The following is a 23,192-nucleotide window of genomic DNA, read 5'->3' as shown; positions in this document are numbered from 1 at the left end:
TTCATCAGAGTAAACTTCAATGGTTTTTCAACAGGTGGACGTCATTTTGAGGTGTGTCGGCTCATCCTACTTGGAGCAGTGATGCTCCAAGTAAAACATGTCATTTCCTTTTACCAGCAGGTGGCGCTACACCTATTCCAGATTCTTCCACTGCAGATGTGTTCAAAGTCAGACTACAATCATGCACATCAACTTTGGATCATATTGGATTTTGCATGGCTGAGTAATGGCCATTTTTCTTTTCATGGCGTGTTTTCAAAATGACCTCCATTTTCGACGCGCCGCCACGGTCACAAACAACCGTAAAAACTTAAAAGCTTCGCAATTTAACATCGGACATGTGTTTAGTTTACAAAACCAAAGTTTGGAGTCATTATTCACAAATCTCTAGGAGGAGTTCGTTCTAGAGCGAGGCCTGCAAATGTCCAAAATGAAGCAAAAATGACATATTGACCTCAATATATCAGACTTCCTGTGCGAGTGACAGGTGGGTCCTTTCAGACTTTTTTGTAGGTCTCCATCTGAAGAACATGCCCTGTAAAAATCAAGCTTGTACGTTAAAGCGTATGCGGGGCGTCGGGACAAAAGTCACTGTAGGTGGCGCTATCAAGCCGTTTTTCTGCGCCCATGCCAATCTCCTATAAAATACGAAATTTTTCGCGACTCCTGATGTGTGTGCCAAATTTGGTGAGTTTTGGGGTATGTTAAAGGCCTCAAAAAGGCGACTCTTCCGGTAGAATAATAATAATAATAATAATAATAATAATAATAATAATAATAATAAACATTCGAATTACAATAGGGTCCTTGCACTCCGTGCTCGGGCCCTAATTACATTCAGTGCGTTTTAGGTTAGCTTTTTATTTTGTTAGCTATTTCTTTATATATACATTTGATTGTATTTTTTTAATATTGATTTTCTTTTAACCGTGTAGCAGCAGCAGTCGTCCTGAATCTTTAGTCATTTTCAGATCCACTGGAACAGATGTTTTTCTCTCCTTCCTTCATCTGTCTGGACTCAAACGTTGGACGTTTTCAGGGTTGGAGCGTTTTGGAGGCCGTGAAACCAACGTCTCCGTCTCATGTCTGCGTTTACAGCAGGACGCGTCCTGAACGGCGAGTCCTCCATTCAGGTTTAAAAGACAACGCAGAACGTCTCCGGTGTGCCCCCCCGCCCCCCCAAAGAGCAGAGTGAGAGGTTGGCAGTGACCAGGACGGACCAACAGCTCCTCATGGACCCCCCAGAGAACCGGACCGGGTCGGTGTGACGTCATCCACAGAAAACTGCTTCTGCCCCCCCCCCCCCCCCGTGCCTGCTCAGTTTCTTACAATCTGAGATTTTGTGACATCACAGGTGAAGGACATCCCACCAAAGACATGTGTCAAATTGAAACCAGGTTGTGTGTGTGGGGGGGGGGGGGGGGGGGGGGGGGGCACACTGACGCTACGTTCATACCGGGCTGGAAAAAGCGAACACTTCAACTCTGCAGACACAAGTCGATGTCATTTCGGCATTCAGGCGTCACTACGCGACTGTTTGAGTCTGCGGACAGCCGCCACTGAGCGTGCATTAAAGGTTAAACCAGTGGACCAATCAGGGACCTGGATTTGGTAGAGGCGTCTGGATGGCGTCCATTTTCATTCACGAAACTGTCAACTGTGTGAAAATCGATCATGAAAGAGACTAAATTGTTGTGGTGTGTGTCTGGATTCTCTGACACCAAGTCTTTCAAATATCGGACTGGAGCTGTGGGAGAAAAAGTCTGGAACCAGATTTGTGAAATTTGTTCCACTTCAACGTCTCATAAGCCTCTTCCAGCTGTTGGTACATGTGCCGCCGGTATTGGGTAGAGGCAGTCCAGTGTGGACGCCGTGTGCTAAAAGCGTGTTCCCTTTTAGCTCGTTCTCAAACCCGTGTCACATGACCTTAGGCCCTCCATGATTGGAGGACGTTCAGCTGAACATCATACGCCTCCTGATGGATGTTAAACAACCGCACTTCATCCCAGCATCTGGATGACAGTTACCGTCTCCATGGCAACATACTTGGCTCCTAGTGTCCGTGCGGCGTCTTGACCTTCTTCTCTCCCGTCAGACTCAGATCTTCTCATGACCTCGAACGGCTCCGATCAGAAACGTCCCAAAGTCGCCGCCACACTAAGCGCTGAGGCGGATTTTACCAGCTAGCCTCTGCGTGTGACTCTTCAGGAAGTGCGTCTGTTTCAAACGCCACTGAAGTGATCGGTACTTGTCAGCTCGAGCAGGACGTGATGAAGACTTCTGTTCCCTGACAGTGATGAAGAGCGATTTGGAGGAGCTCATACTTGTAAAGACAGGCTTCAAATACAGTGTGTACATCCAAAGAAATAAGATGTCAAAGGAACAAAAAGCAGCTGCCAGGAAGGCCCGAGACGGAACAATAGACGCGCTCACTCATCCGCCAGCTGCCAGCGCCGCATGCAGAATCCTAATTACAGCGGCTTACAATGCTAATTAGAACTATTAATAAGAACCGCTAATAATTACAGCGTGCCAGACCTGCCCGGGGAGAGAGGTCAGAACAATTACACACCAGTCTGTCAACGCCGCCGTCAAGCTGAGAGTCAGCCTGTCAAATCTGAGGGAACAAAGGAGCAGAATCCTGAAGCAGGCGGGCGCCGCCGCAGCAAAACCCGGTCTGCGCAGCTGCTGCAGCCGCAGACGGAGGAAGTGGACCTGTGCTCTTCACCTGCAGGAGCACGAGGATCCAACCCGACGGGATCCAACCCGACGGGATCCAACCCAAGGGGATCCAACCCGACGGGATCCAACCCGCCGGGATCCAACCCGACGGGATCCAACCCGCCGGGATCCAACCCGCTGGGATCCAACCCGACGGGATCCAACCTGACGGGATCCAACCTGAAGAGGTCTAACCTTAGAGGATCCAACTTGAAAGATTTTTCCTCCTGATCTCCAAAATCACAGAGGATTTCTTTCTTCAGGGACCAAACACGGGGTGGAGGCCTAAGTCCAGATGCTGCTGAGACCTGCAGAGGATCAGGCAATGAAAGAGTGAAGGATCGATAAAATTAAGCATAAGGGGGCGGGGCTTAAGAAGACTTCCTGATATCTGAATGATTTGATAGTTTTGTCTGTTTATCTTCACAAACACCTCCCCAGCTTTGGTTGTTCAGCTGCAAAGACCTTTTCCATGACCCCCCAGAGATCAGATGAAGGTTCCCCAACACCGTAGCAGAACAATGTTGACCTGCGCTGTTGTTGGTTCTGGAACCACACAGAAAGGTTCTCAAAGCTCTCCGTGGCTCACCTGACCTCCGAGGGGCCTTCAGGGGGGGTTAGTGTGATGTCATTTCTCTGGATTTTAAAGGATGTGGAGTTCCTGGACGACACCCCCTCCCCCCGGAGGACACCTCCAGCAGAATCAGACTCTGTAAGAACCATCAGAAAATAATCTGGAAATGCAGAAGCCAGAGAGGGGAAGTGCATCATGGGAAGGTTCTCGTGTGGATCCTTTAAGGTGGACGGCGTCTTCTGGATCCAGAGATCAGGCTAGTGACTGAGCAGCTGTCCTCCTAAAGACCCCCCCACCACCACCACACACACACACACACGCACGCACACACCCACACACTAAGGAGGGCCGCTGTGACCCACAGAACTTTCCGCTTCACTCTTTGTGAGGTTCTGATCCGGAACGTCTTCCAGGCCCAGACGTCCAGTGAAGCCGCAGAAACTGAGTCTGATGTGCTTTGATGCTTTTTAATATCAGGTTTGACCAGCAGACACCCCCCCCCGATAAAATCCCAGCTTCCATCTGTGAGTCCAAACCGGTCGAGCGTCCATGAAGGAGAACTTCGCCGTCCGCTGCGGCGGCTTTGGGCTCCAAAGTGGAGAGAAACTTTGCGGCACAATCAGGGTTCCTGATCTGCTTCTCCTAATTGATAATTAGTCTTCTATTAACGAGGGACCGACTGGATCTCTTATCACTAAAGAACAGCTTATCAGCTGCTTAAGCGATGGACTAAATTGGGTTGACGGCGTCAGCGGGCGACCTTGCAGGGTAGGGGGGGACATGAGGGAATCGTTCCTCCTGACTCGTGTTTAATTAAGCCGAGATGTGCTGAGCGCGCGGCGGGAGGAAAGACCACGCCCCCTGCCACGTCTTACAAATCACTTTTTATTGAAAAAGTTGTACATGTAAATCTAAACATTCAGAGCCGTTATAAACTTATCAAAAGGAGATTTCATACAGAACCTTTCTAAGAAAGATGATTCTGTTGGTTCCTTCATGATCGCTGCAGAGAACCAGCAGAACCAGAACTTTTCAGCGTCTTGGGTCGTACCTTCAGCTGGAGCTTCTCCACAGGCGGCGTGATCTGATGACGGCGCCGCTCTGAGGTCTTGAGTGGGAACATCTGGAGGATGATCTCCCTGCAGAACCACAGAAACACCTGCAGTTCTGCTCAGACCAACTACACCAGAACCGCACAAATACAGGCGTGTTCGGATTTCAGATACATGTGACATGTGAGCAACATGGAAACATCATGAGCTGCTGTGGCTCCAGAAGCTTTATCGGGTCTGGAGTTCAGTACTAGGTTGGTTTGGGTTTCTGGAACATTTACTGTGGAAACGTCAGTGAGGCCAGCGTCTCAGACGTTCCAACAGGATCTCCGGTTCCTGCAGAAGAACCGCATGCAGATCTGCAGTCATCACACGCTTAGGTCTGAAGAAACCAAACTGTCTGGAAACGTTTCATTTTTTCTCTACATTCACGCTGAAGGATCTCCTACAGAACCAAACCTTCTCCAGTTCTCACTTTAACATCCAAATCTTCCTTTTTCCAGCACTTTCATTGATCCTTCTGATCACCTTCTTCTCTACATTCTTGTCAAAAGATCTGCAAACATCCAAACTCTGACAGAAAAAGATCTACAATCTTCTGGGTTAAAATCAAACATTTTAAAAGAAACGTGAGTTAAAAAGCTTCAGCTTCAAGTCAAGTTAATACTGAGAAGCTGTGACGGCATCGTCTTCATCACATCTTCCTCATGCCCCCCCCCCCGGGGCCACATGGACCCGTTCCAATCAGAGTTTAAACCGATTAGGAAAATGTTGCTTTTTTAAAAACAAGGTTCAGAGCAACACAGCTGCAGCTGAAATCCTGGATGAAGGTGGAAGGAAAGCTCTGAAGGGGAGCGGCCTGCAGGTGAGACCCCACCTTAGAAACGCAGCGGCCTGCAGGTGAGACCTCACCTGTGAAGGGGAGCGGCCTGCAGGTGAGACCTCACCTGTGAAGGGGAGCGGCCTGCAGGTGAGACCTCACCTGTGAAGCGGAGCGGCCTGCAGGTGAGACCCCACCTTAGAAACGCAGCGGCCTGCAGGTGAGACCCCACCTGTGAAGCGGAGCGGCCTGCAGGTGAGACCCCACCTTAGAAACGCAGCGGCCTGCAGGTGAGATCCCACCTGTGAAGGGGAGCGGCCTGCAGGTGAGACCCCACCTTAGAAACGCAGCGGCCTGCAGGTGAGACCCCACCTGTGAAGCGGAGCGGCCTGCAGGTGAGACCCCACCTTAGAAACGCAGCGGCCTGCAGGTGAGATCCCACCTGTGAAGGGGAGCGGCCTGCAGGTGAGACCCCACCTTAGAAACGCAGCGGCCTGCAGGTGAGACCTCACCTGTGAAGCGGAGCGGCCTGCAGGTGAGACCCCACCTTAGAAACGCAGCGGCCTGCAGGTGAGACCCCACCTGTGAAGCGGAGCGGCCTGCAGGTGAGACCCCACCTTAGAAACGCAGCGGCCTGCAGGTGAGATCCCACCTGTGAAGGGGAGCGGCCTGCAGGTGAGACCCCACCTTAGAAACGCAGCGGCCTGCAGGTGAGACCCCACCTGTGAAGGGGAGCGGCCTGCAGGTGAGACCTCACCTTAGAAACGCAGCAGCCTGCAGGTGAGACCTCACCTTAGAAACGCAGCGGCCTGCAGGTGAGATCCCACCTTAGAAACGCAGCAGCCTGCAGGTGAGATCCCACCTGTGAAGGGGAGCGGCCTGCAGGTGAGACCTCACCTTAGAAACGCAGCAGCCTGCAGGTGAGATCCCACCTGTGAAGGGGAGCGGCCTGCAGGTGAGACCCCACCTGTGAAGGGGAGCGGCCTGCAGGTGAGATCCCACCTTAGAAACGCAGCAGCCTGCAGGTGAGATCCCACCTGTGAAGGGGAGCGGCCTGCAGGTGAGACCCCACCTTAGAAACGCAGCGGCCTGCAGGTGAGACCCCACCTGTGAAGGGGAGCGGCCTGCAGGTGAGACCCCACCTGTGAAGGGGAGCGGCCTGCAGGTGAGACCCCACCGTAGAAACGCAGAGGCCTGCAGGTGAGACCCCACCTGTGAAGGGGAGCGGCCTGCAGGTGAGACCTCACCTTAGAAACGCAGCGGCCTGCAGGTGAGACCCCACCTGTGAAGGGGAGCGGCCTGCAGGTGAGACCCCACCGTAGAAACGCAGAGGCCTGCAGGTGAGACCCCACCTGTGAAGGGGAGCGGCCTGCAGGTGAGACCTCACCTTAGAAACGCAGCGGCCTGCAGGTGAGACCCCACCTGTGAAGGGGAGCGGCCTGCAGGTGAGACCCCACCGTAGAAACGCAGAGGCCTGCAGGTGAGACCCCACCTGTGAAGGGGAGCGGCCTGCAGGTGAGACCTCACCTTAGAAACGCAGCGGCCTGCAGGTGAGACCCCACCTGTGAAGCGGAGCGGCCTTTAACAGTTCCATCTGCTGTTTAGAAATCAGAGCTGCTGAAACCAAAACATGAGTGACTGGAGGAAGTTCCTCAGTTTGGTGGGACTGAGATGAAGAGGAGAAGCAGGAACAAAGGTCCACGCTTGAAAATGATCAGGAGAGCGTCCGTTCATGCATGCAGCCTCTGCTCAAACGCTGAATACGAGCAGCACGATGGAAGACAGATTCCACTTCAACTCACAAACATTTCAAATTTTGTTGCTTTAAAAAAATGTTGGCTTTAACTAATTTTTCAGTCAGTGTGTTAAAAACGTGAAAAAGAGGCAGAAATGTGATCCTGAAGCACAAACCGTCAGCAGCTTCCGGTTTGTGACGGTAATCTCTGTAAACACACGTCTGCGGCAGGAAGTGACTCAGCAGTTTAACTGACTTCCAGCTGATTTTTCCACGTAAATGTTTCCAGAATCCCAGACAAAAACATTTAAAGTATGAATGATAAAAAGCTGTGAGTTTAATTCATAATTATATTCATAGTGAAACGTCTGTAGTCTTTGCTAAAACAGATTTGAACAGATGCTCCTGTCTGCTTCTTCTCCGGGAAACTTCTGTGGTCCTGTTTGGTTCTGATGAACCGGGTTTGGGTCATGACGGCCTCGTCCGTTGGAACTCCCAAAGGTGGTGTCAGCGTGTTGTTGGACGCCGTGATCTGACAATAATTCATCCTGAGCGCCAACAGCTGGTTGTGAGGCTGTGAAGAAGACGGATCTTCATCATCGTGCAGAGACCAGAACACAGATCCGTCAGTGAGTCTCAGAGCCGAGTCAGTGTGGAGGCGGTTCTTCCAGTTCTCCTCTGGACCTGCCGGGTCTCCTCAGCTGCAGTTCTGGTCTTCTTCAGGGTTTGGGTCTGTTTAGGGTTTCTGCAGCTCTCCTCCTCACTGCTCTGTGTTTGGGTTCAGCTGCTGCCTGCAGACAAACAGGCATGTGGATCAGCACACAACACACACATGGATACACACAAACACACACATGGATACACACAAACACACACTCATGGATACACACAAACACACTCATGGATACACACAAACACACACTCATGGATACACACAAACACACACATGGATACACACAAACACACTCATGGATACACACAAACACACTCATGGATACACACAAACACACTCATGGACACACACAAACACACACATGGATTCACACAAACACACACTCATGGATACACACAAACACACACTCATTGATACACACAAACACACTCATGGATAGACACAAACGCACACAAGGATACACACAAACACACTCATGGATACACACAAACACACTCATGGACACACACAAACACACACATGGATTCACACAAACACACACTCATGGATACACACAAACACACACAAGCACACACTCATGGACACACACAAACACACTCATGGATACACACAAACACACACATGGATACACACAAACACACTCATGGATACACACAAACACACACTCATGGATACACACAAACACACACATGGATACACACAAACACACTCATGGATACACACAAACACACTCATGGATACACACAAACACACTCATGGACACACACAAACACACACATGGATTCACACAAACACACACTCATGGATACACACAAACACACACTCATTGATACACACAAACACACTCATGGATAGACACAAACGCACACAAGGATACACACAAACACACTCATGGATACACACAAACACACTCATGGACACACACAAACACACACATGGATTCACACAAACACACACTCATGGATACACACAAACACACACAAGCACACACTCATGGACACACACAAACACACTCATGGATACACACAAACACACACATGGATACACACAAACACACTCATGGATACACACAAACACACACATGGATACACAAACACACACACACATACACACAAACACACACTCATGGATACACACAAACACACTCATGGATACACAAACACACTCATGGATACACACAAACACACTCATGGACACACACAAACACACACATGGATTCAAACAAACACACACTCATGGATACACACAAACACACTCATGGATACACACAAACACACTCATGGACACACACAAACACACACATGGATTCACACAAACACACACTCATGGATACACACAAACACACTCATGGATACACACAAACACACACATGGATACACACAAACACACTCATGGATACACACAAACACACACTCATGGACACACACAAACACACTCATGGATACACACAAACACACACAAGGATACACACAAACACACTCATGGATACACACAAACACACACATGGATACACACAAACACACACAAGGATACACACAAACACACACATGGATACACACAAACACACACAAGGATACACACAAACACACTCATGGACACACACAAACACACTCATGGATACACACAAACACACTCATGGATACACAAACACACACTCATGGATACACACAAACACACACATGGATACACACAAACACACACAAGGATACACACAAACACACTCATGGATACACACAAACACACACTCATGGATACACACAAACACACACTCATGGATACACACAAACACACGCAAGGATACACACAAACACACTCATGGATACACACAAACACACACATGGATACACACAAACACACACTCTTGGACACACACAAACACACACTCATGGATAGACACAAACACACACTCATGGATACACACAAACACACACATGGATACACACAAACACACACAAGGATACACACAAACACACTCATGGATACACACAAACACACACTCATGGATACACACAAACACACACTCATGGATACACACAAACACACACAAGGATACACACAAACACACTCATGGATACACACAAACACACACATGGATACACACAAACACACACTCTTGGACACACACAAACACACACTCATGGACACACACAAACACACACTCATGGATACACACAAACACACACTCATGGACACACACAAACACACTCATGGATACACACAAACACACACATGGATACACAAAAACACACTCATGGACACACACAAACACACACTCATGGATACACACAAACACACTCATGGATACACACAAACACACACATGGATACACACAAACACACACTCATGGACACACACAAACACATTCATGGATACACACAAACACACACATGGACACACACAAACACACACTCATGGATACACACAAACACACAAGCACACACTCATGGACACACACAAACACACTCATGGATACACACAAACACACACATGGATACACAAACACACACTCATGGACACACACAAGGATACACACAAAAACACACTCATGGATACACACAAACACACTCATGGACACACACAAACACACTCACGGACACATACAAACACACTCATGGATACACACAAACACACACATGGATACACACAAAAACACACTCATGGATACACACAAACACACACAAGGATACACACAAACACACTCATGGATACACACAAACACACACTCATGGATACACACAAACACACACAAGGATACACACAAACACACTCATGGATACACACAAACACACTCATGGATACACACAAACACACTCATGGATACACACAAAAACACACTCATGGATACACACAAACACACACAAGGATACACACAAACACACACATGGATACACACAAACACACTCATGGATACACACAAAAACACACACATGGATACACACAAACACACACAAGGATACACACAAACACACTCATGGATACACACAAACACACACTCATGGATACACACAAACACACACTCATGGATACACACAAACACACGCAAGGATACACACAAACACACTCATGGATACACACAAACACACACATGGATACACACAAACACACAAACACACACTCTTGGACACACACAAACACACACTCATGGATAGACACAAACACACACTCATGGATACACACAAACACACACATGGATACACACAAACACACACAAGGATACACACAAACACACTCATGGATACACACAAACACACACTCATGGATACACACAAACACACACTCATGGATACACACAAACACACACAAGGATACACACAAACACACTCATGGATACACACAAACACACACATGGATACACACAAACACACACTCTTGGACACACACAAACACACACTCATGGACACACACAAACACACACTCATGGATACACACAAACACACAAACACACACTCATGGACACACACAAACACACTCATGGATACACACAAACACACACATGGATACACAAAAACACACTCATGGACACACACAAACACACACTCATGGATACACACAAACACACTCATGGATACACACAAACACACACATGGATACACACAAACACACAAACACACACTCATGGATACACACAAACACACACATGGACACACACAAACACACACTCATGGATACACACAAACACACAAGCACACACTCATGGACACACACAAACACACTCATGGATACACACAAACACACACATGGATACACAAACACACACTCATGGACACACACAAGGATACACACAAAAACACACTCATGGATACACACAAACACACTCATGGACACACACAAACACACTCACGGACACATACAAACACACTCATGGATACACACAAACACACACATGGATACACACAAACACACACATGGATACACACAAACACACTCATGGATACACACAAAAACACACTCATGGATACACACACAAACACACACAGCTCTGACCATCAGCAGGACGTCCTGAGGAGCTTACCTGGACTGGTCTTCCTCCACAGGAGTCCTACCTGTAGGCTCCTCCCACAGTTCCACGTGTCATGGTGTCATAGCGGGGCACACGGAGTGGAGGGGTGGGAGATGGGGGCACGTCCTGCCGCAGGGGGCCCCTCTGCTGGGGGCTGGGGCACAAAAAGGGGGTTTGGTTACTTTAAGGGAAACAGAAGCAAAAATAAAACCGTAAAACTAGAAACAGAATCATAGTCGGGATCTATCAGCTGGTCAAGGGTTCAAATCCCGGGATGGACAGTCGTTGCATCTTTGGAGACCCCCCCCCAGAGATCAAAGGAAAATGTTACAACACAAGTCTTTCCTTCCAGAAGCAACAACGAAACAGGTATTTCTGACCTACTGAGGGGTTTCTTTAGCCCCCCCCCAAACAGTAATGTTGGTAGGGGGCTGGAACTGGACCCTTCCTATTATATATAAACCCCATTACAGGAGGTTCTGTGGGGTAAAGGTGCTTTCACTCACCCCGGGTTGGGGTAGTATCCAGGGTCCACGGGTCGATGGTCCCCGGGTCTTGGGTACGGGGGGCCGGGCTTGAAGGTGGAGTACGTTGGGACGGACTGGGAGTTGGAATCAGGGTACATGGTAGCCTGGGGGTATCCCTGCTGGGTCTGGGGGGGTCCAGGATAAAGACCTGACCATGGCTGCATGGGGTACTCGGCAGGGTCCAACGGGCCGCGTCTGAAACGGAACATTTGAGACAAAACGGCCAGACTTGAATCCAAACAGGAAGACGCAAACGAGAATGTGGACTCAGCGTGACCCCCCCCCCCGCTTTCTGAAGGCAAAGCTTCACAGAGAGACGCTTTTCTGAGAAACAGTTTCTCGTTTGAGCCCAAATCCACAAATCCTGCCAGCTACATTTCTGATCCACGGGGGAGGGGGGTCATTTGCTTAAGTCAAACAAAAAACCCAAAAGAACCATTTTCAGAGAAGGGCAAATCTGATGCTGGCAGAAAACAGCTGGTTCTGGTTCTGGTCTCAGACGGGTTTTATCTGACCTCAGGGGCTTCTAAAGCGGCTGAGAGGAATCTGTAACAGAACCAGCAGCAGGAACCTTTAGAAGCTGGTTCTGAAGATCCAGAAGGAACTTTTAATGCAGAGACCAACGATGTTTGTGTCGTAGAATTAAGTTTCAGCAAATGTTTGTTGTTGCTAAAGATTAAACAAACAAACAAACAAACAAACAACCTCCTGACCAACAGAACGGCAGCAGCTCCAGGGGGGTATTCCAGGAAGCATGTTTAAACTAGCCTGACTTTGAGCCTGAACTCTGGCTGAAATCCACCTGAACTTGCTTACTCTGGGTATGTCGGTTCCAAAAGACCGGATATGAGTTGGCGTAATTACGCTCGACTTGGTAACCCTGGGTTAACGCACGGTACATAAAGACATTCTCAATAGATCGCCGATTTCTGGAGTCACCATGGAAACGCGTGGAGAAAAAAAAAAAAAAAGATCGACACTTGAGACGGAAGTGAGACGGAGTCTGAGATTTTAATGACGGCGGATAAAAATTATAAGTCCATCAAAAAAGTAACACGTCTGAAAAATAATTTAAATGATTTAGTTAAATTTATTCAAACTCAATAATTGTTTATACAACTCAAATTAACGTATATATCTAACTAAATATCACATTACTCCATTAATCTTTTTTCAATCTTAATTACTTATATTTCTTGAACTCTCATATGTCCAAGTTTGAGCCGGCAGATATGCTCATTTTTATAACAATAAAAAGAACAGAAAATATGCACGGAGTGCAAAAATTCATTAAAGGATTTTCCGTCACTGTCGTAACAGTTAAGAGTGGTGGGGTGCTATATAAACTCATCATCCTCTACTTTACTCTCACTCATGGTGCAAAGACGTAAGCACAGTAGGACAAAATAGCTCGGCAAAACACGGTGAAACACAGTAAAACAGCTAAATAACTAAACACATTTGGTCAAAAACCCACACTTAAACCCAAATCCGTCCAGACAGGCAAAGGGAATGATATCCCAGAATCCCTTGCGGTGCCGATCTAACAGCAGCATTAAAGTTACACCTACTTAATTGAATTAATTTGAACAAAAGGAAAATAATTGTCTGAAACTACGTGTTATTTTTAAGGTGACCTAACAAAAAAAAGATTTATCTTAACTGAAGCAAATAATGAAGTTAGATCAAAGTAAAAAAGTTTCTCTTTCCAACATCCATATGTGGTCTTATCATCCTCTCACGGGGGAAAAAGTATTATCTGAGCTTCTTCATCCACTAAATCATCTTCAAATGGACACGCCATGCTGCTTCACCTCTCTGTAAACAAACTAAGCTTCAACTAAACCTGCCCCAGACCAGGTTATGTTCAGAGCATGAGTTGCTATGGCAACTTGACCTACTCTGAAACATACCTCCATTTCTGGAACCGAAAGCTGAGGTTATCAACTTCCTTAGCCTCAAACTTATCGTGGGAGTTAGCATAACCTGCTTTCTGGAATACCCCCCAGAGGTTCTTGTCAAGGTTGGACTCCCACATGTGTTTAACGAAGACTGACGGGTCAGACAGACCCATGTAGAGTTCACAACTTTTAACATCACCACGAAAATTCACAACAAAACAATGGACGACAAAAACACACAACGATCTACAGCCGCAGCAACCCAACGGGTTCTCCTGGTTTCACCTCTTCCTCCTGCTGTTCTCCCGACAGGGGGGCGCTGCCAGGGCGGCCCCCCCTCAGCCAAAGATCAGCACGCTGCGGGTGACGTCATGTGACAGCTTGAAGAGGCTTGGTTAACAGGCAGCTGTGGTGATCTGGTCCGCGTCTACGCACCGCTAACACACAAACACCTTCACACCGCGCCATCGCAAAGGCCTCCTGAGACGCGTTTGAATGACATCACAGGTGGGAGGGGCTCCACGGCGGTGGACAGTGGAGGAATGTCAGCGGTCATGTTGCATATGACCCGGTTCTGTTCACATAAAGATGTTGGTGGTCCGACGCCTATGCGCCTCAGTCTGGGTGGTCAGCGGCCAAAAGCGTCCGACTACATGCCCGTCATGCTTGGCATGTTTGCCCCGCCCCCTCCTGGCTCCATGAGCCCCGTTAGCATGTTGAGGCGCGCTCCTCTGTCTGCAGACTCCCTCACAGGCCTGTCCTCCCACTAAAACCTCCTTTGACCCAGTCCGTCTGCAGAACCTGCAGCCCGCCCTCCCAGGACTGGGGTTTGATCCCCAGACATGAAGACGTCCTGAAGAAGATGAGAGGAAGGGGGCGGAGGGGGCCGAAAATGAAAAGAACAGTGGAGAGTTTCTTGAATATGATGATGTTCAGCAGATGTTTTACATTTAGTGCTGCTGACCCACACAAGTGGGAGGAGCATCTGTACGGCGGGGTGTTCTGGGTCAAAACGGATTCCACTTCAAATGTAAATAATCAAATCAAACCATCAAATGCCTTGGGTCAAAATGACCCAGTACCATAAATGATAACAGGAAGGTAAAGCTAAAGGAAATAAAGGCAGAAATAAAAAAAGATTTTAATAGAAAATCTGGAACAAGTTTATCTTTTGTTCTAATAACATTTGACAAAGTTCATTTACTGATTTATCATTACGAAGAAATTACTGTCATAATCCAAAAATACTAGAACTAATCATAAACGTTTGTATTGTCGAGGAAAGTCATCAGTTTTCATATTAAGACGTGAATCCAGGACCTGAAGTCCAGAAGCAGAGACGGTCTGAAGTTCTAGAACCTGCTGTTCTGGATGGGAAGTCCGGTCCAGTGAGAGTTTGAGAAAATGATTTTGCTTGGATCAGTGACACGTGTGACAGGCGGGAAGTGAACCGTCAGCACAGAGGAGGGTGTTTATGAGGTTTAACAGCCGGAATGAGGCGCAGATCCAGCAGGAATCTCTGGAGGATCTATTGGAAATCCTGAAGAAGTTCTGGAATTCTGCTGCAGGAAGAGCAGCTGCAGGGGACGAAAACAGCAGCACACACATGCACACAAACACACATGCACACACACACATGCACACACATCCACATACACCAGCACACACATGCACACAAACACACATGCACACACACACGTGCACACACACACATGCACACGCACACACACACACCAGCACACACACCCACACGCACACACACATGCACACACACACATACCAGCACACCCACACCCACACGCACATGCACACGCACACATGCACACACACACATACACACCAGCACACACACCCACACGCACACACACATGCACACGCACACATGCACACACACACACGCACACATACACATGCACACGCACACACATATGCACACACACACACCAGCACACCCACACACACGCACACACACATGCACACACACACACATGCACACACACACATGCACACACACACACACACACCCACACACACCAGCACACACACACCCACACGCACACACACATGCACACGCACACATACACACCAGCACACACACCCACACGCACACACACATGCACACGCACACATGCACACACACACACATAAACATGCACACACACACACATGCACACACACGCACACACATATGCACACACACACATGCACACACACACATGCACAGAACACACAAAGTACACAATCACACAGAGAAAGACACTAACACACATGCACACACACACATGCACACAAACACACATGCACGCACACACACAAGCACAGAACACGCAAAGTACACAATCACACAGAGAAAGACACTAACACACATGCACACACACACACACACATGCACACGCACACATGCACACACACATGCACACACATGCACACACACACATGCACACACACAAGCACAGAACACACAAAGTACACAATCACACAGAGAAAGACATTAACACACATGCACACACAACAGGCACAGAACACACAAAGTACACAATCACACAGAGAAAGACACTAACACACATGCACACACACACACATGCACACAAACACACATGCACGCACACACACAAGCACAGAACACGCAAAGTACACAATCACACAGAGAAAGACACTAACACACATGCACACACACACATGCACACGCACACATGCACACACACATGCACGCACATGCACACACACACAAGCACAGAACACACAAAGTACACAATCACACAGAGAAAGACACTAACACACATGCACACACACACACATGCACACAAACACACATGCACGCACACACACAAGCACAGAACACGCAAAGTACACAATCACACAGAGAAAGACACTAACACACATGCACACACACACATGCACACGCACACATGCACACACACATGCACGCACATGCACACACACACAAGCACAGAACACACAAAGTACACAATCACACAGAGAAAGACACTAACACACATGCACACACACACACACACACATGCACACAAACACACATGCACGCACACACACAAGCACAGAACACGCAAAGTACACAATCACACAGAGAAAGACACTAACACACATGCACACACAACAGGCACAGCCTCAAACACACGCATACACAAACACACTTAAACGGAAGAACGTATCTGAACTCACAAAAACAAACACAAACCTCTGGTTAAACAGACACACACTCACAGATAGATACACACATTTGTAAACACAAACACACACAGCCTTGCAGTCGTTTGAGATCATGAAAACATTCAGCGTCAAACCTCCATCTGCAGAAATTTAATTTTCACACTCAACACCCCCCTTCCCCAAACTGAATGACAGCTGGAGGGGGGGGGGGGTGTCTTTGGGTCCAGAAGAACCAGGAGAGGCAGAGGAGGAAGGAGGGCAGCATGGAGGAGGAGCTGAGGTCTGAAGTGGAGGTACCTGCTGAGGAACCGACACCTGAACGGCGGGACGCTGCACAGACGGAGCATTCACGGATCAGGACCGGAACCCGAGAGCATAATTGGAGGATTTATCTGACAGTAATTGAGAGTAATGTGAGCCGCTCTAAATTTGTGGTATTTAAAAAGATTTCTAATGGATTGGAGAGGAAACAAGGACTCCGTCTATGTCTCTGCACCTGCCCCCCTCCCTCACAGACACACACTCAACACAGCTGTTACTCTGGAGGAAACCCATAACACAACTTCACTCCCACTGCCGCTTTACACACATGGACACAAACACAACACTCTTTCCAGGACCACAAAAAACCAAAAACAAGGCAAAAATCCAAGAACTTAAAGTTCTACTCTGATCAGATCTACGCTTAAAGCGTCCCAGTGGTTACTCAGACATAGTTTCTGCAGAGCGGCAGGAATTCATTAGATATTCACCTCTGAGTTATGTGCAGGACTGTTGGTGCAGAGTAAGCCTGCCCTCTTTTCCCATCATCCCTTTGTTTTTCACGCTCACATACCACAAAAACATGTTAGAATAAGCAAAGATGCTTCTTTCAGAGTGGCTCTTTGAAGGCAGCACAACAGAGAACCGTTCTCAGTTTAAACATAGAAACAGTTGGAGAACATCTGAGTTCTTCAGGAAGCTGCTTCCATCTGGAGCATCCGTTTGGTTCTGACTCCAGGTTCTACCAGCTGATTGGTGAACCTCCAGTAGATCTGACAGCTGTTTGGGTTCCACACCATCCAGAGCTCCATAAACCACCAGCAGTTCTGTGAAATGGTTTCTATGTGAAACTGGTGTCTAGTTGTTCTGGTTTTGGTCCTAATGTGAGCCTAAACCTCCCCTCCAGGTCTATTATGACACAGAGGTTTCTTGCTCTTCTGGACTTCTGTAGTGACCTTCAGTCTTTCTGTGTCAAAAACAGAGACTTCTGCCCGTCACTGATGAACTGAAGGACGTTGGACTTCATGCAGGATTTTCGGAGCGGCAGAGAGTCTGATGGAGGTTTGGCGACAGAGTTACATAAAGCTGAGTGTCGTCTGCATAACTGCAGAATGAAGAAGTATTAGTGTGGATGACCTGTACGGGCTGGACAGCAGAGATCCCACAATCTAAACCTGAGGAACTCCACATGACATGGACACCCACAAAGATGACCAATGGAAACAGAGTAACCCCTCCCCCTCAAATAAGAAATGCCCAAATATGGTGTGTGCCTGATAACCCAGTCCTCTTTTCCAGCCTGTCAGAAGGACTTCATGATCCACTGTAACAACGGCAGCACTCAGATCAGGAAGCTCCAGAACTGATGACGGTCCGGAGTCTGTACACATAGACGTTACTTTATCAAGTGCAGCTGAAGATTCAGAGACTTTGATCAAAAATGGATTCCTATCATATTTTATAAACTGTGACAGAGTGTGTTTGGGAATGATAAGGGTTAAACAATAGTTCCATAACCTCAGATGTAATCTGACTCATGAGAAAATGTTGGTGGAAACGTTGCAGCGTCTTGGTGATGTGAGGCTTCATGATGAAGCTGTAGTCACAGAGACGGTGGGTCCAGACGATGAGGCAGTGAAAGCTTAAGTGGGAAATAATGAGGAGGAGGAGGAAGTAGAGAATCGTCTATCAACAGAAACGTCTCATCCTGTGCCACATTTTTACAGACAGAAATGAAGGATGTTCTTTGAACAGAACAAATATCTGGTAAATTATTTCACTGCAGTATTTATGTGTAGTGTTTTAGTTTCGTCATCCTAATGTCACATTGATAGAAGCTGGTGGACGACACTAACCCTCTAACACCACAGCTTTAGCTCTTTGGAATTATCGTGACTCTTCAACCGTCTATGCAAATATCCCAACGTCAACAGATTCTGACGCAGAGAAAAACAGTTTTACAGCATTATGAAGCACTTTACTTATATAATGTGTATACTATAGTGTTGCATATCAGGACAAAACTGCTTTTCTCTGTATCAATTGGAATTGTGTTGCACAAAAAGCAGCTGATTCTGACGCAGACAAAAGCAGTTTTGTGACATTAGTAAAGACTCATCTTCTTTACTCTGTCAGTGCAACCACATTTCTCTGTGCTAGAATCCGTTGGAATTACGTTAATTGCGTTAACGGTTGAAGAGTTCGTAAGTTGTTTTACTGTCGCTGGTGACAGATCTGGTGCTAAAGGGTTAAATGTTTGTCTCTGCTCCATGGTGGCTTTTTTCTTGTGACAGGAAGTCGTAGTAAGACGATGTGCAGCATTTAATGTCGTTACCAAATCCAGTTGAGCGCTGACAGCTATGTCATTTAAGTTAAAGTTATCCGCATTTGACCCCCGCAAGCAGTGAGATGCAGACACACTCGGGTACCATTTGGTGGTTCAACCTCCCAGTCCAACCTGAGCATCCAACAGGTAGAATTGGGTCCATTTTTAGAGTCTTTGGTATGACTTGACCTGGATTTAAACTCACGACCTTCCAGTCACTGGGCGGACACTCTACTACATGGCCACTGAGCTTGTAATGCAATGTTATGTCACTTGTAACTTGATTGAAACTGGTAACAATGTAACTTTGAGTTTCACCTTATTCAAAAGGGACAGCCCCGAAACTCATATTCCTAGAATAGAATAGAATAGAATAGAATAGAATAGAATAGAATAGAATAGAATAGAAAGCCTTTATCGTCGGTATTGGTGGTGTAATGAAACTCCACTGCTTTACTGCGTCAGTCCGTCATGCTTTGAGCATGTGGGACGGATGACGGTTGGATGCAGAGCCTTCAGAAAACGGACAGGCTTAAGGAGACCTCCAGCGTTTGCCGGACAAACAGAAACAAGCATTTGTTTAATTTTAGCATGAAGTAAAACACTCCAGGAGCAGGAAATTACACCCAGTCTTCTACATTGACACTCGCATTCCTCACATTGTTTGAAGTTAATTAAGGAAAACAATCGAATGAGTTTTAAGATGTGAAATGAGATATGAAACAGGAAGCATGTGTTAAAGCTGTGGATGATAAGCTCCTGAAGTGACTCCAGGTGGTCTTTGTTTTACCGTGGGAGAAGATGGATGGGATGACAGCAGAGGCGTGTGGAAAAGCATGAACTAAGAGGGAAAAACAACCCAACGAAAACCAGAGCGAGAACTTCACCTGAGACGTTTGTTTTAGGGGGAGAAGCTCCGACCGGCGCGACGCCGCTTTCCTACTTTCGGTTAAGTGTTTCCACGTCGTGCGTCTGAAGGAATTGGTTTGTCAGAGACGCTGCTCTGTTTGTTCAGCTGTCAGTGTGCCGCTGGACGTGTGAGCCGTTCCTCAACCGCTATTGACCTCTGACCGCCAGCAGTCACATGACACTCCATCAGCTCCCACCAAACGCTTGGCTGAGGGGGTCAAAGGTTAAGCGGGGGTTTAATCCACCAGGTTTGGAGGGGGGACCCAACCCATAGACATAACTGAGCAAACACCACTTGCTAAAGCTAACAACCATTTGGTCAAGAAGAAACACGAGACGGGAGTCCAGACAGACAGTACTCATTACAGTACATCTTAAGCACTTTTTAACATAAAACTACTCTTTGGAGTATTCTCATTTGGTTCTGACTTTGGTCCCTTAAAATGGTATAATGATATTTAGAAATACCAGAATTTGAAAATCAATGTTTACAGTGTCTGTTGGATCCATTATTAGGCTTTAGGCCGTAGTCCCACAGGTCACGCAGGTGAGCCAGTACTCACACCTGACTAACAACTAGAGAGTGGCGTAAGGACGCCGTACGACGGCCTCACCTGTACGTCACACTTCCATTATCCTTACAATACTTCATGATACACCTACCACATGCACAACAATGGTGTGTTCCATTTTCATGGCATGGAACTGCAGACACCTGTGGTTCGTTTAGGATCGACCCACCACGGACCTGACGACCCAAAAACCTGCAGAACCTGTTCGGGTCAACCCCCCGTACAGGTGCATGTGACTAAGGCTTAAAACAAGCTAGCAGGAACGGTTTCTAATGATGAGGTGAGTTCAAGAAACAATTGAAAACTCAGATGCTTACGGCAAAAGTTATCTAGTGTGAGATGGTTTTTTAAGATCCATCCCAGAATGCTTTGGAACATTTTTGGAACATCCTTTAAAACACAAAATCAAACTCCAGACTCGACTTTTTAGCCGCCATAGACGCATAAGTGGAGTTGGCTTTAAGGGAAGAGATAATGTAGCTTTATATATTGGTATTTTTGTAATCTCCATGTTTGGTTAGAAAGTAAATGTTTCCAATTGGAAAAGTGTTTTTGTGTCGATCTAAAGCCTATCACAATTCCTCCACAAATACCCACAAATTTGTTCTGTTCAGCCTGAAATAAACCGCTCTGTGGGGAAACTGTGTCCCGGTCCTGAATGCGAGCCAACCGTTGAGGCTTCATATGAACCCAGTAAAACACATCGCGGGGGGAACGGACTTAATCCGCTAACTCCACGTCTGAGTCTCAGAAGACGAGAGAATTTTCTGCAGCAAAGGCAAAAGTGTTGAAATTCAAGCAGATTTGTGTTTCTAATCTGTGTCTCCAGAGGACAAACGGATGCAAATGCAGGCCAGGTAGTCAGTATGGACGACAACAGGGAGCTTTCAAGGTGTTCATAAACAAACAGCCCTCTTTGTTTCATTAGGGACGGATTTGTCAGCTAAAACAAAGAGAAATCGCTTCTTTTTGACCTTTCTCTCGTCTCTGCGTGCGTCCAGGAATCTGTGTTGAGACGTGCAGGCGGCGGCGTAACGGCAGAAAGACGACCACCGAGGAGTTAAATCTTCATTTGTATGCTCCAGAAAACGCGAAGAGCAAAGGACAGAGCAGAGGTAGAGGAATTTAAAGTGGATAACAAGGCAGAACAAACCAAAGAGGAAGAAATGTGTCCTCCGAGTGTGGGGTCAGAGGGAAAACAGCCCGCAGACAAACGCCCAGGACCACTTTCAACGTTCCAAGGTTCAGTTCACCTCCCAGTTTAGGTTCTGATCCAAACCAAACGTTAGCCGTCGTTTTCTTTACAAATAAGCTGCAGCTTCGTTCAGTTCAACACAGACGAAAAGATGAAAAACGGAGGGAAAACAAGCACAAGATGTGAAACACAAGAAAACACAACGACAACAACACAAGAGGAGAAAAAGAGCAATAGATGGGGGGGGGGCACAGCCGCCCTCCACTGAATGAATGAACTGAAGGTCGACATGAGGAGAAAAACTGCTGCTCCTTTGCAGGAGCACACGCACACGTATACTAGGGTTGGGCGATGTCCCTTAAATTGGCCGTTGACGATGTTTGCTGTCAACCATCGGGATGGACGATGACATCGTCGGGGGGGGGGGGGGGGGGGGGGTATTTTTACATTTTTCGTTCTTATAACTGCTATTCGTTTTTTTGCTTTTTTCATTTTATTTCCCAACTGATGACTAATCCGCGATGATCCAGTATAAACTGAGGGAAGTGACTTTAACAAAAAAAATAACAAACAAAATAGAAAAGAAGTAGTCCGCTAGTAGAAGAACCGGGTCTAAAAGTGTGTGTCTGAGCCCAGCTCGGATCGTCAGCAGACACACAGCGGTTTGAGCTTCAAAGCAGAAATGTCGCTCAGTCCTTAGAAAACATTCAAACAATCACGCAGATTTGTGTTTCCAGTCGTGTCCCGATTAAATAAAG

The 23,192-nt window shown here is 47.1% G+C and overlaps 1 protein-coding gene and 1 long non-coding RNA gene across 6 annotated transcripts in view; both read right to left on the bottom strand.

Annotated features, from left to right (window-relative positions):
• Positions 1–5,582: 5,582 nt before the first annotated feature.
• Positions 5,583–5,851, bottom strand: LOC144988640 (uncharacterized). The gene is made up of 3 exons (XR_013652604.1): positions 5,820–5,851; positions 5,715–5,784; positions 5,583–5,679 (listed from the first exon to the last, which is right to left on the bottom strand). It is a non-coding gene; the product is annotated as an uncharacterized LOC144988640 (long non-coding RNA).
• A 1,124-nt stretch (positions 5,852–6,975) lies between these two features.
• Positions 6,976–23,192, bottom strand: part of pard3bb (par-3 family cell polarity regulator beta b) — a 186,282-nt gene continuing 170,065 nt past the window's right edge. For all 5 annotated transcript variants that reach the window (XM_078939220.1, XM_078939221.1, XM_078939222.1 and 2 more), the window contains 3 exons: positions 12,082–12,297; positions 11,588–11,729; positions 6,976–7,693 (listed from right to left, as the gene is read on the bottom strand). In XM_078939220.1, coding sequence (XP_078795346.1) covers positions 11,615–11,729; positions 12,082–12,297 — 331 coding nt within the window. In that variant the 3' untranslated portion in view covers positions 6,976–7,693; positions 11,588–11,614. The remainder of the gene's footprint in view (positions 7,694–11,587; positions 11,730–12,081; positions 12,298–23,192) is intronic.

This window comes from Oryzias latipes, chromosome 21, assembly GCF_053564925.1.
Source record: "Oryzias latipes strain Hd-rR chromosome 21, Olatipes_Hd-rR_3.1".
Taxonomy (NCBI): Eukaryota; Metazoa; Chordata; class Actinopteri; order Beloniformes; family Adrianichthyidae; genus Oryzias; species Oryzias latipes.
The sequence above is the reverse complement of the archived record's forward strand: the minus strand, read 5'-3'. Positions and strand labels throughout refer to the sequence as shown.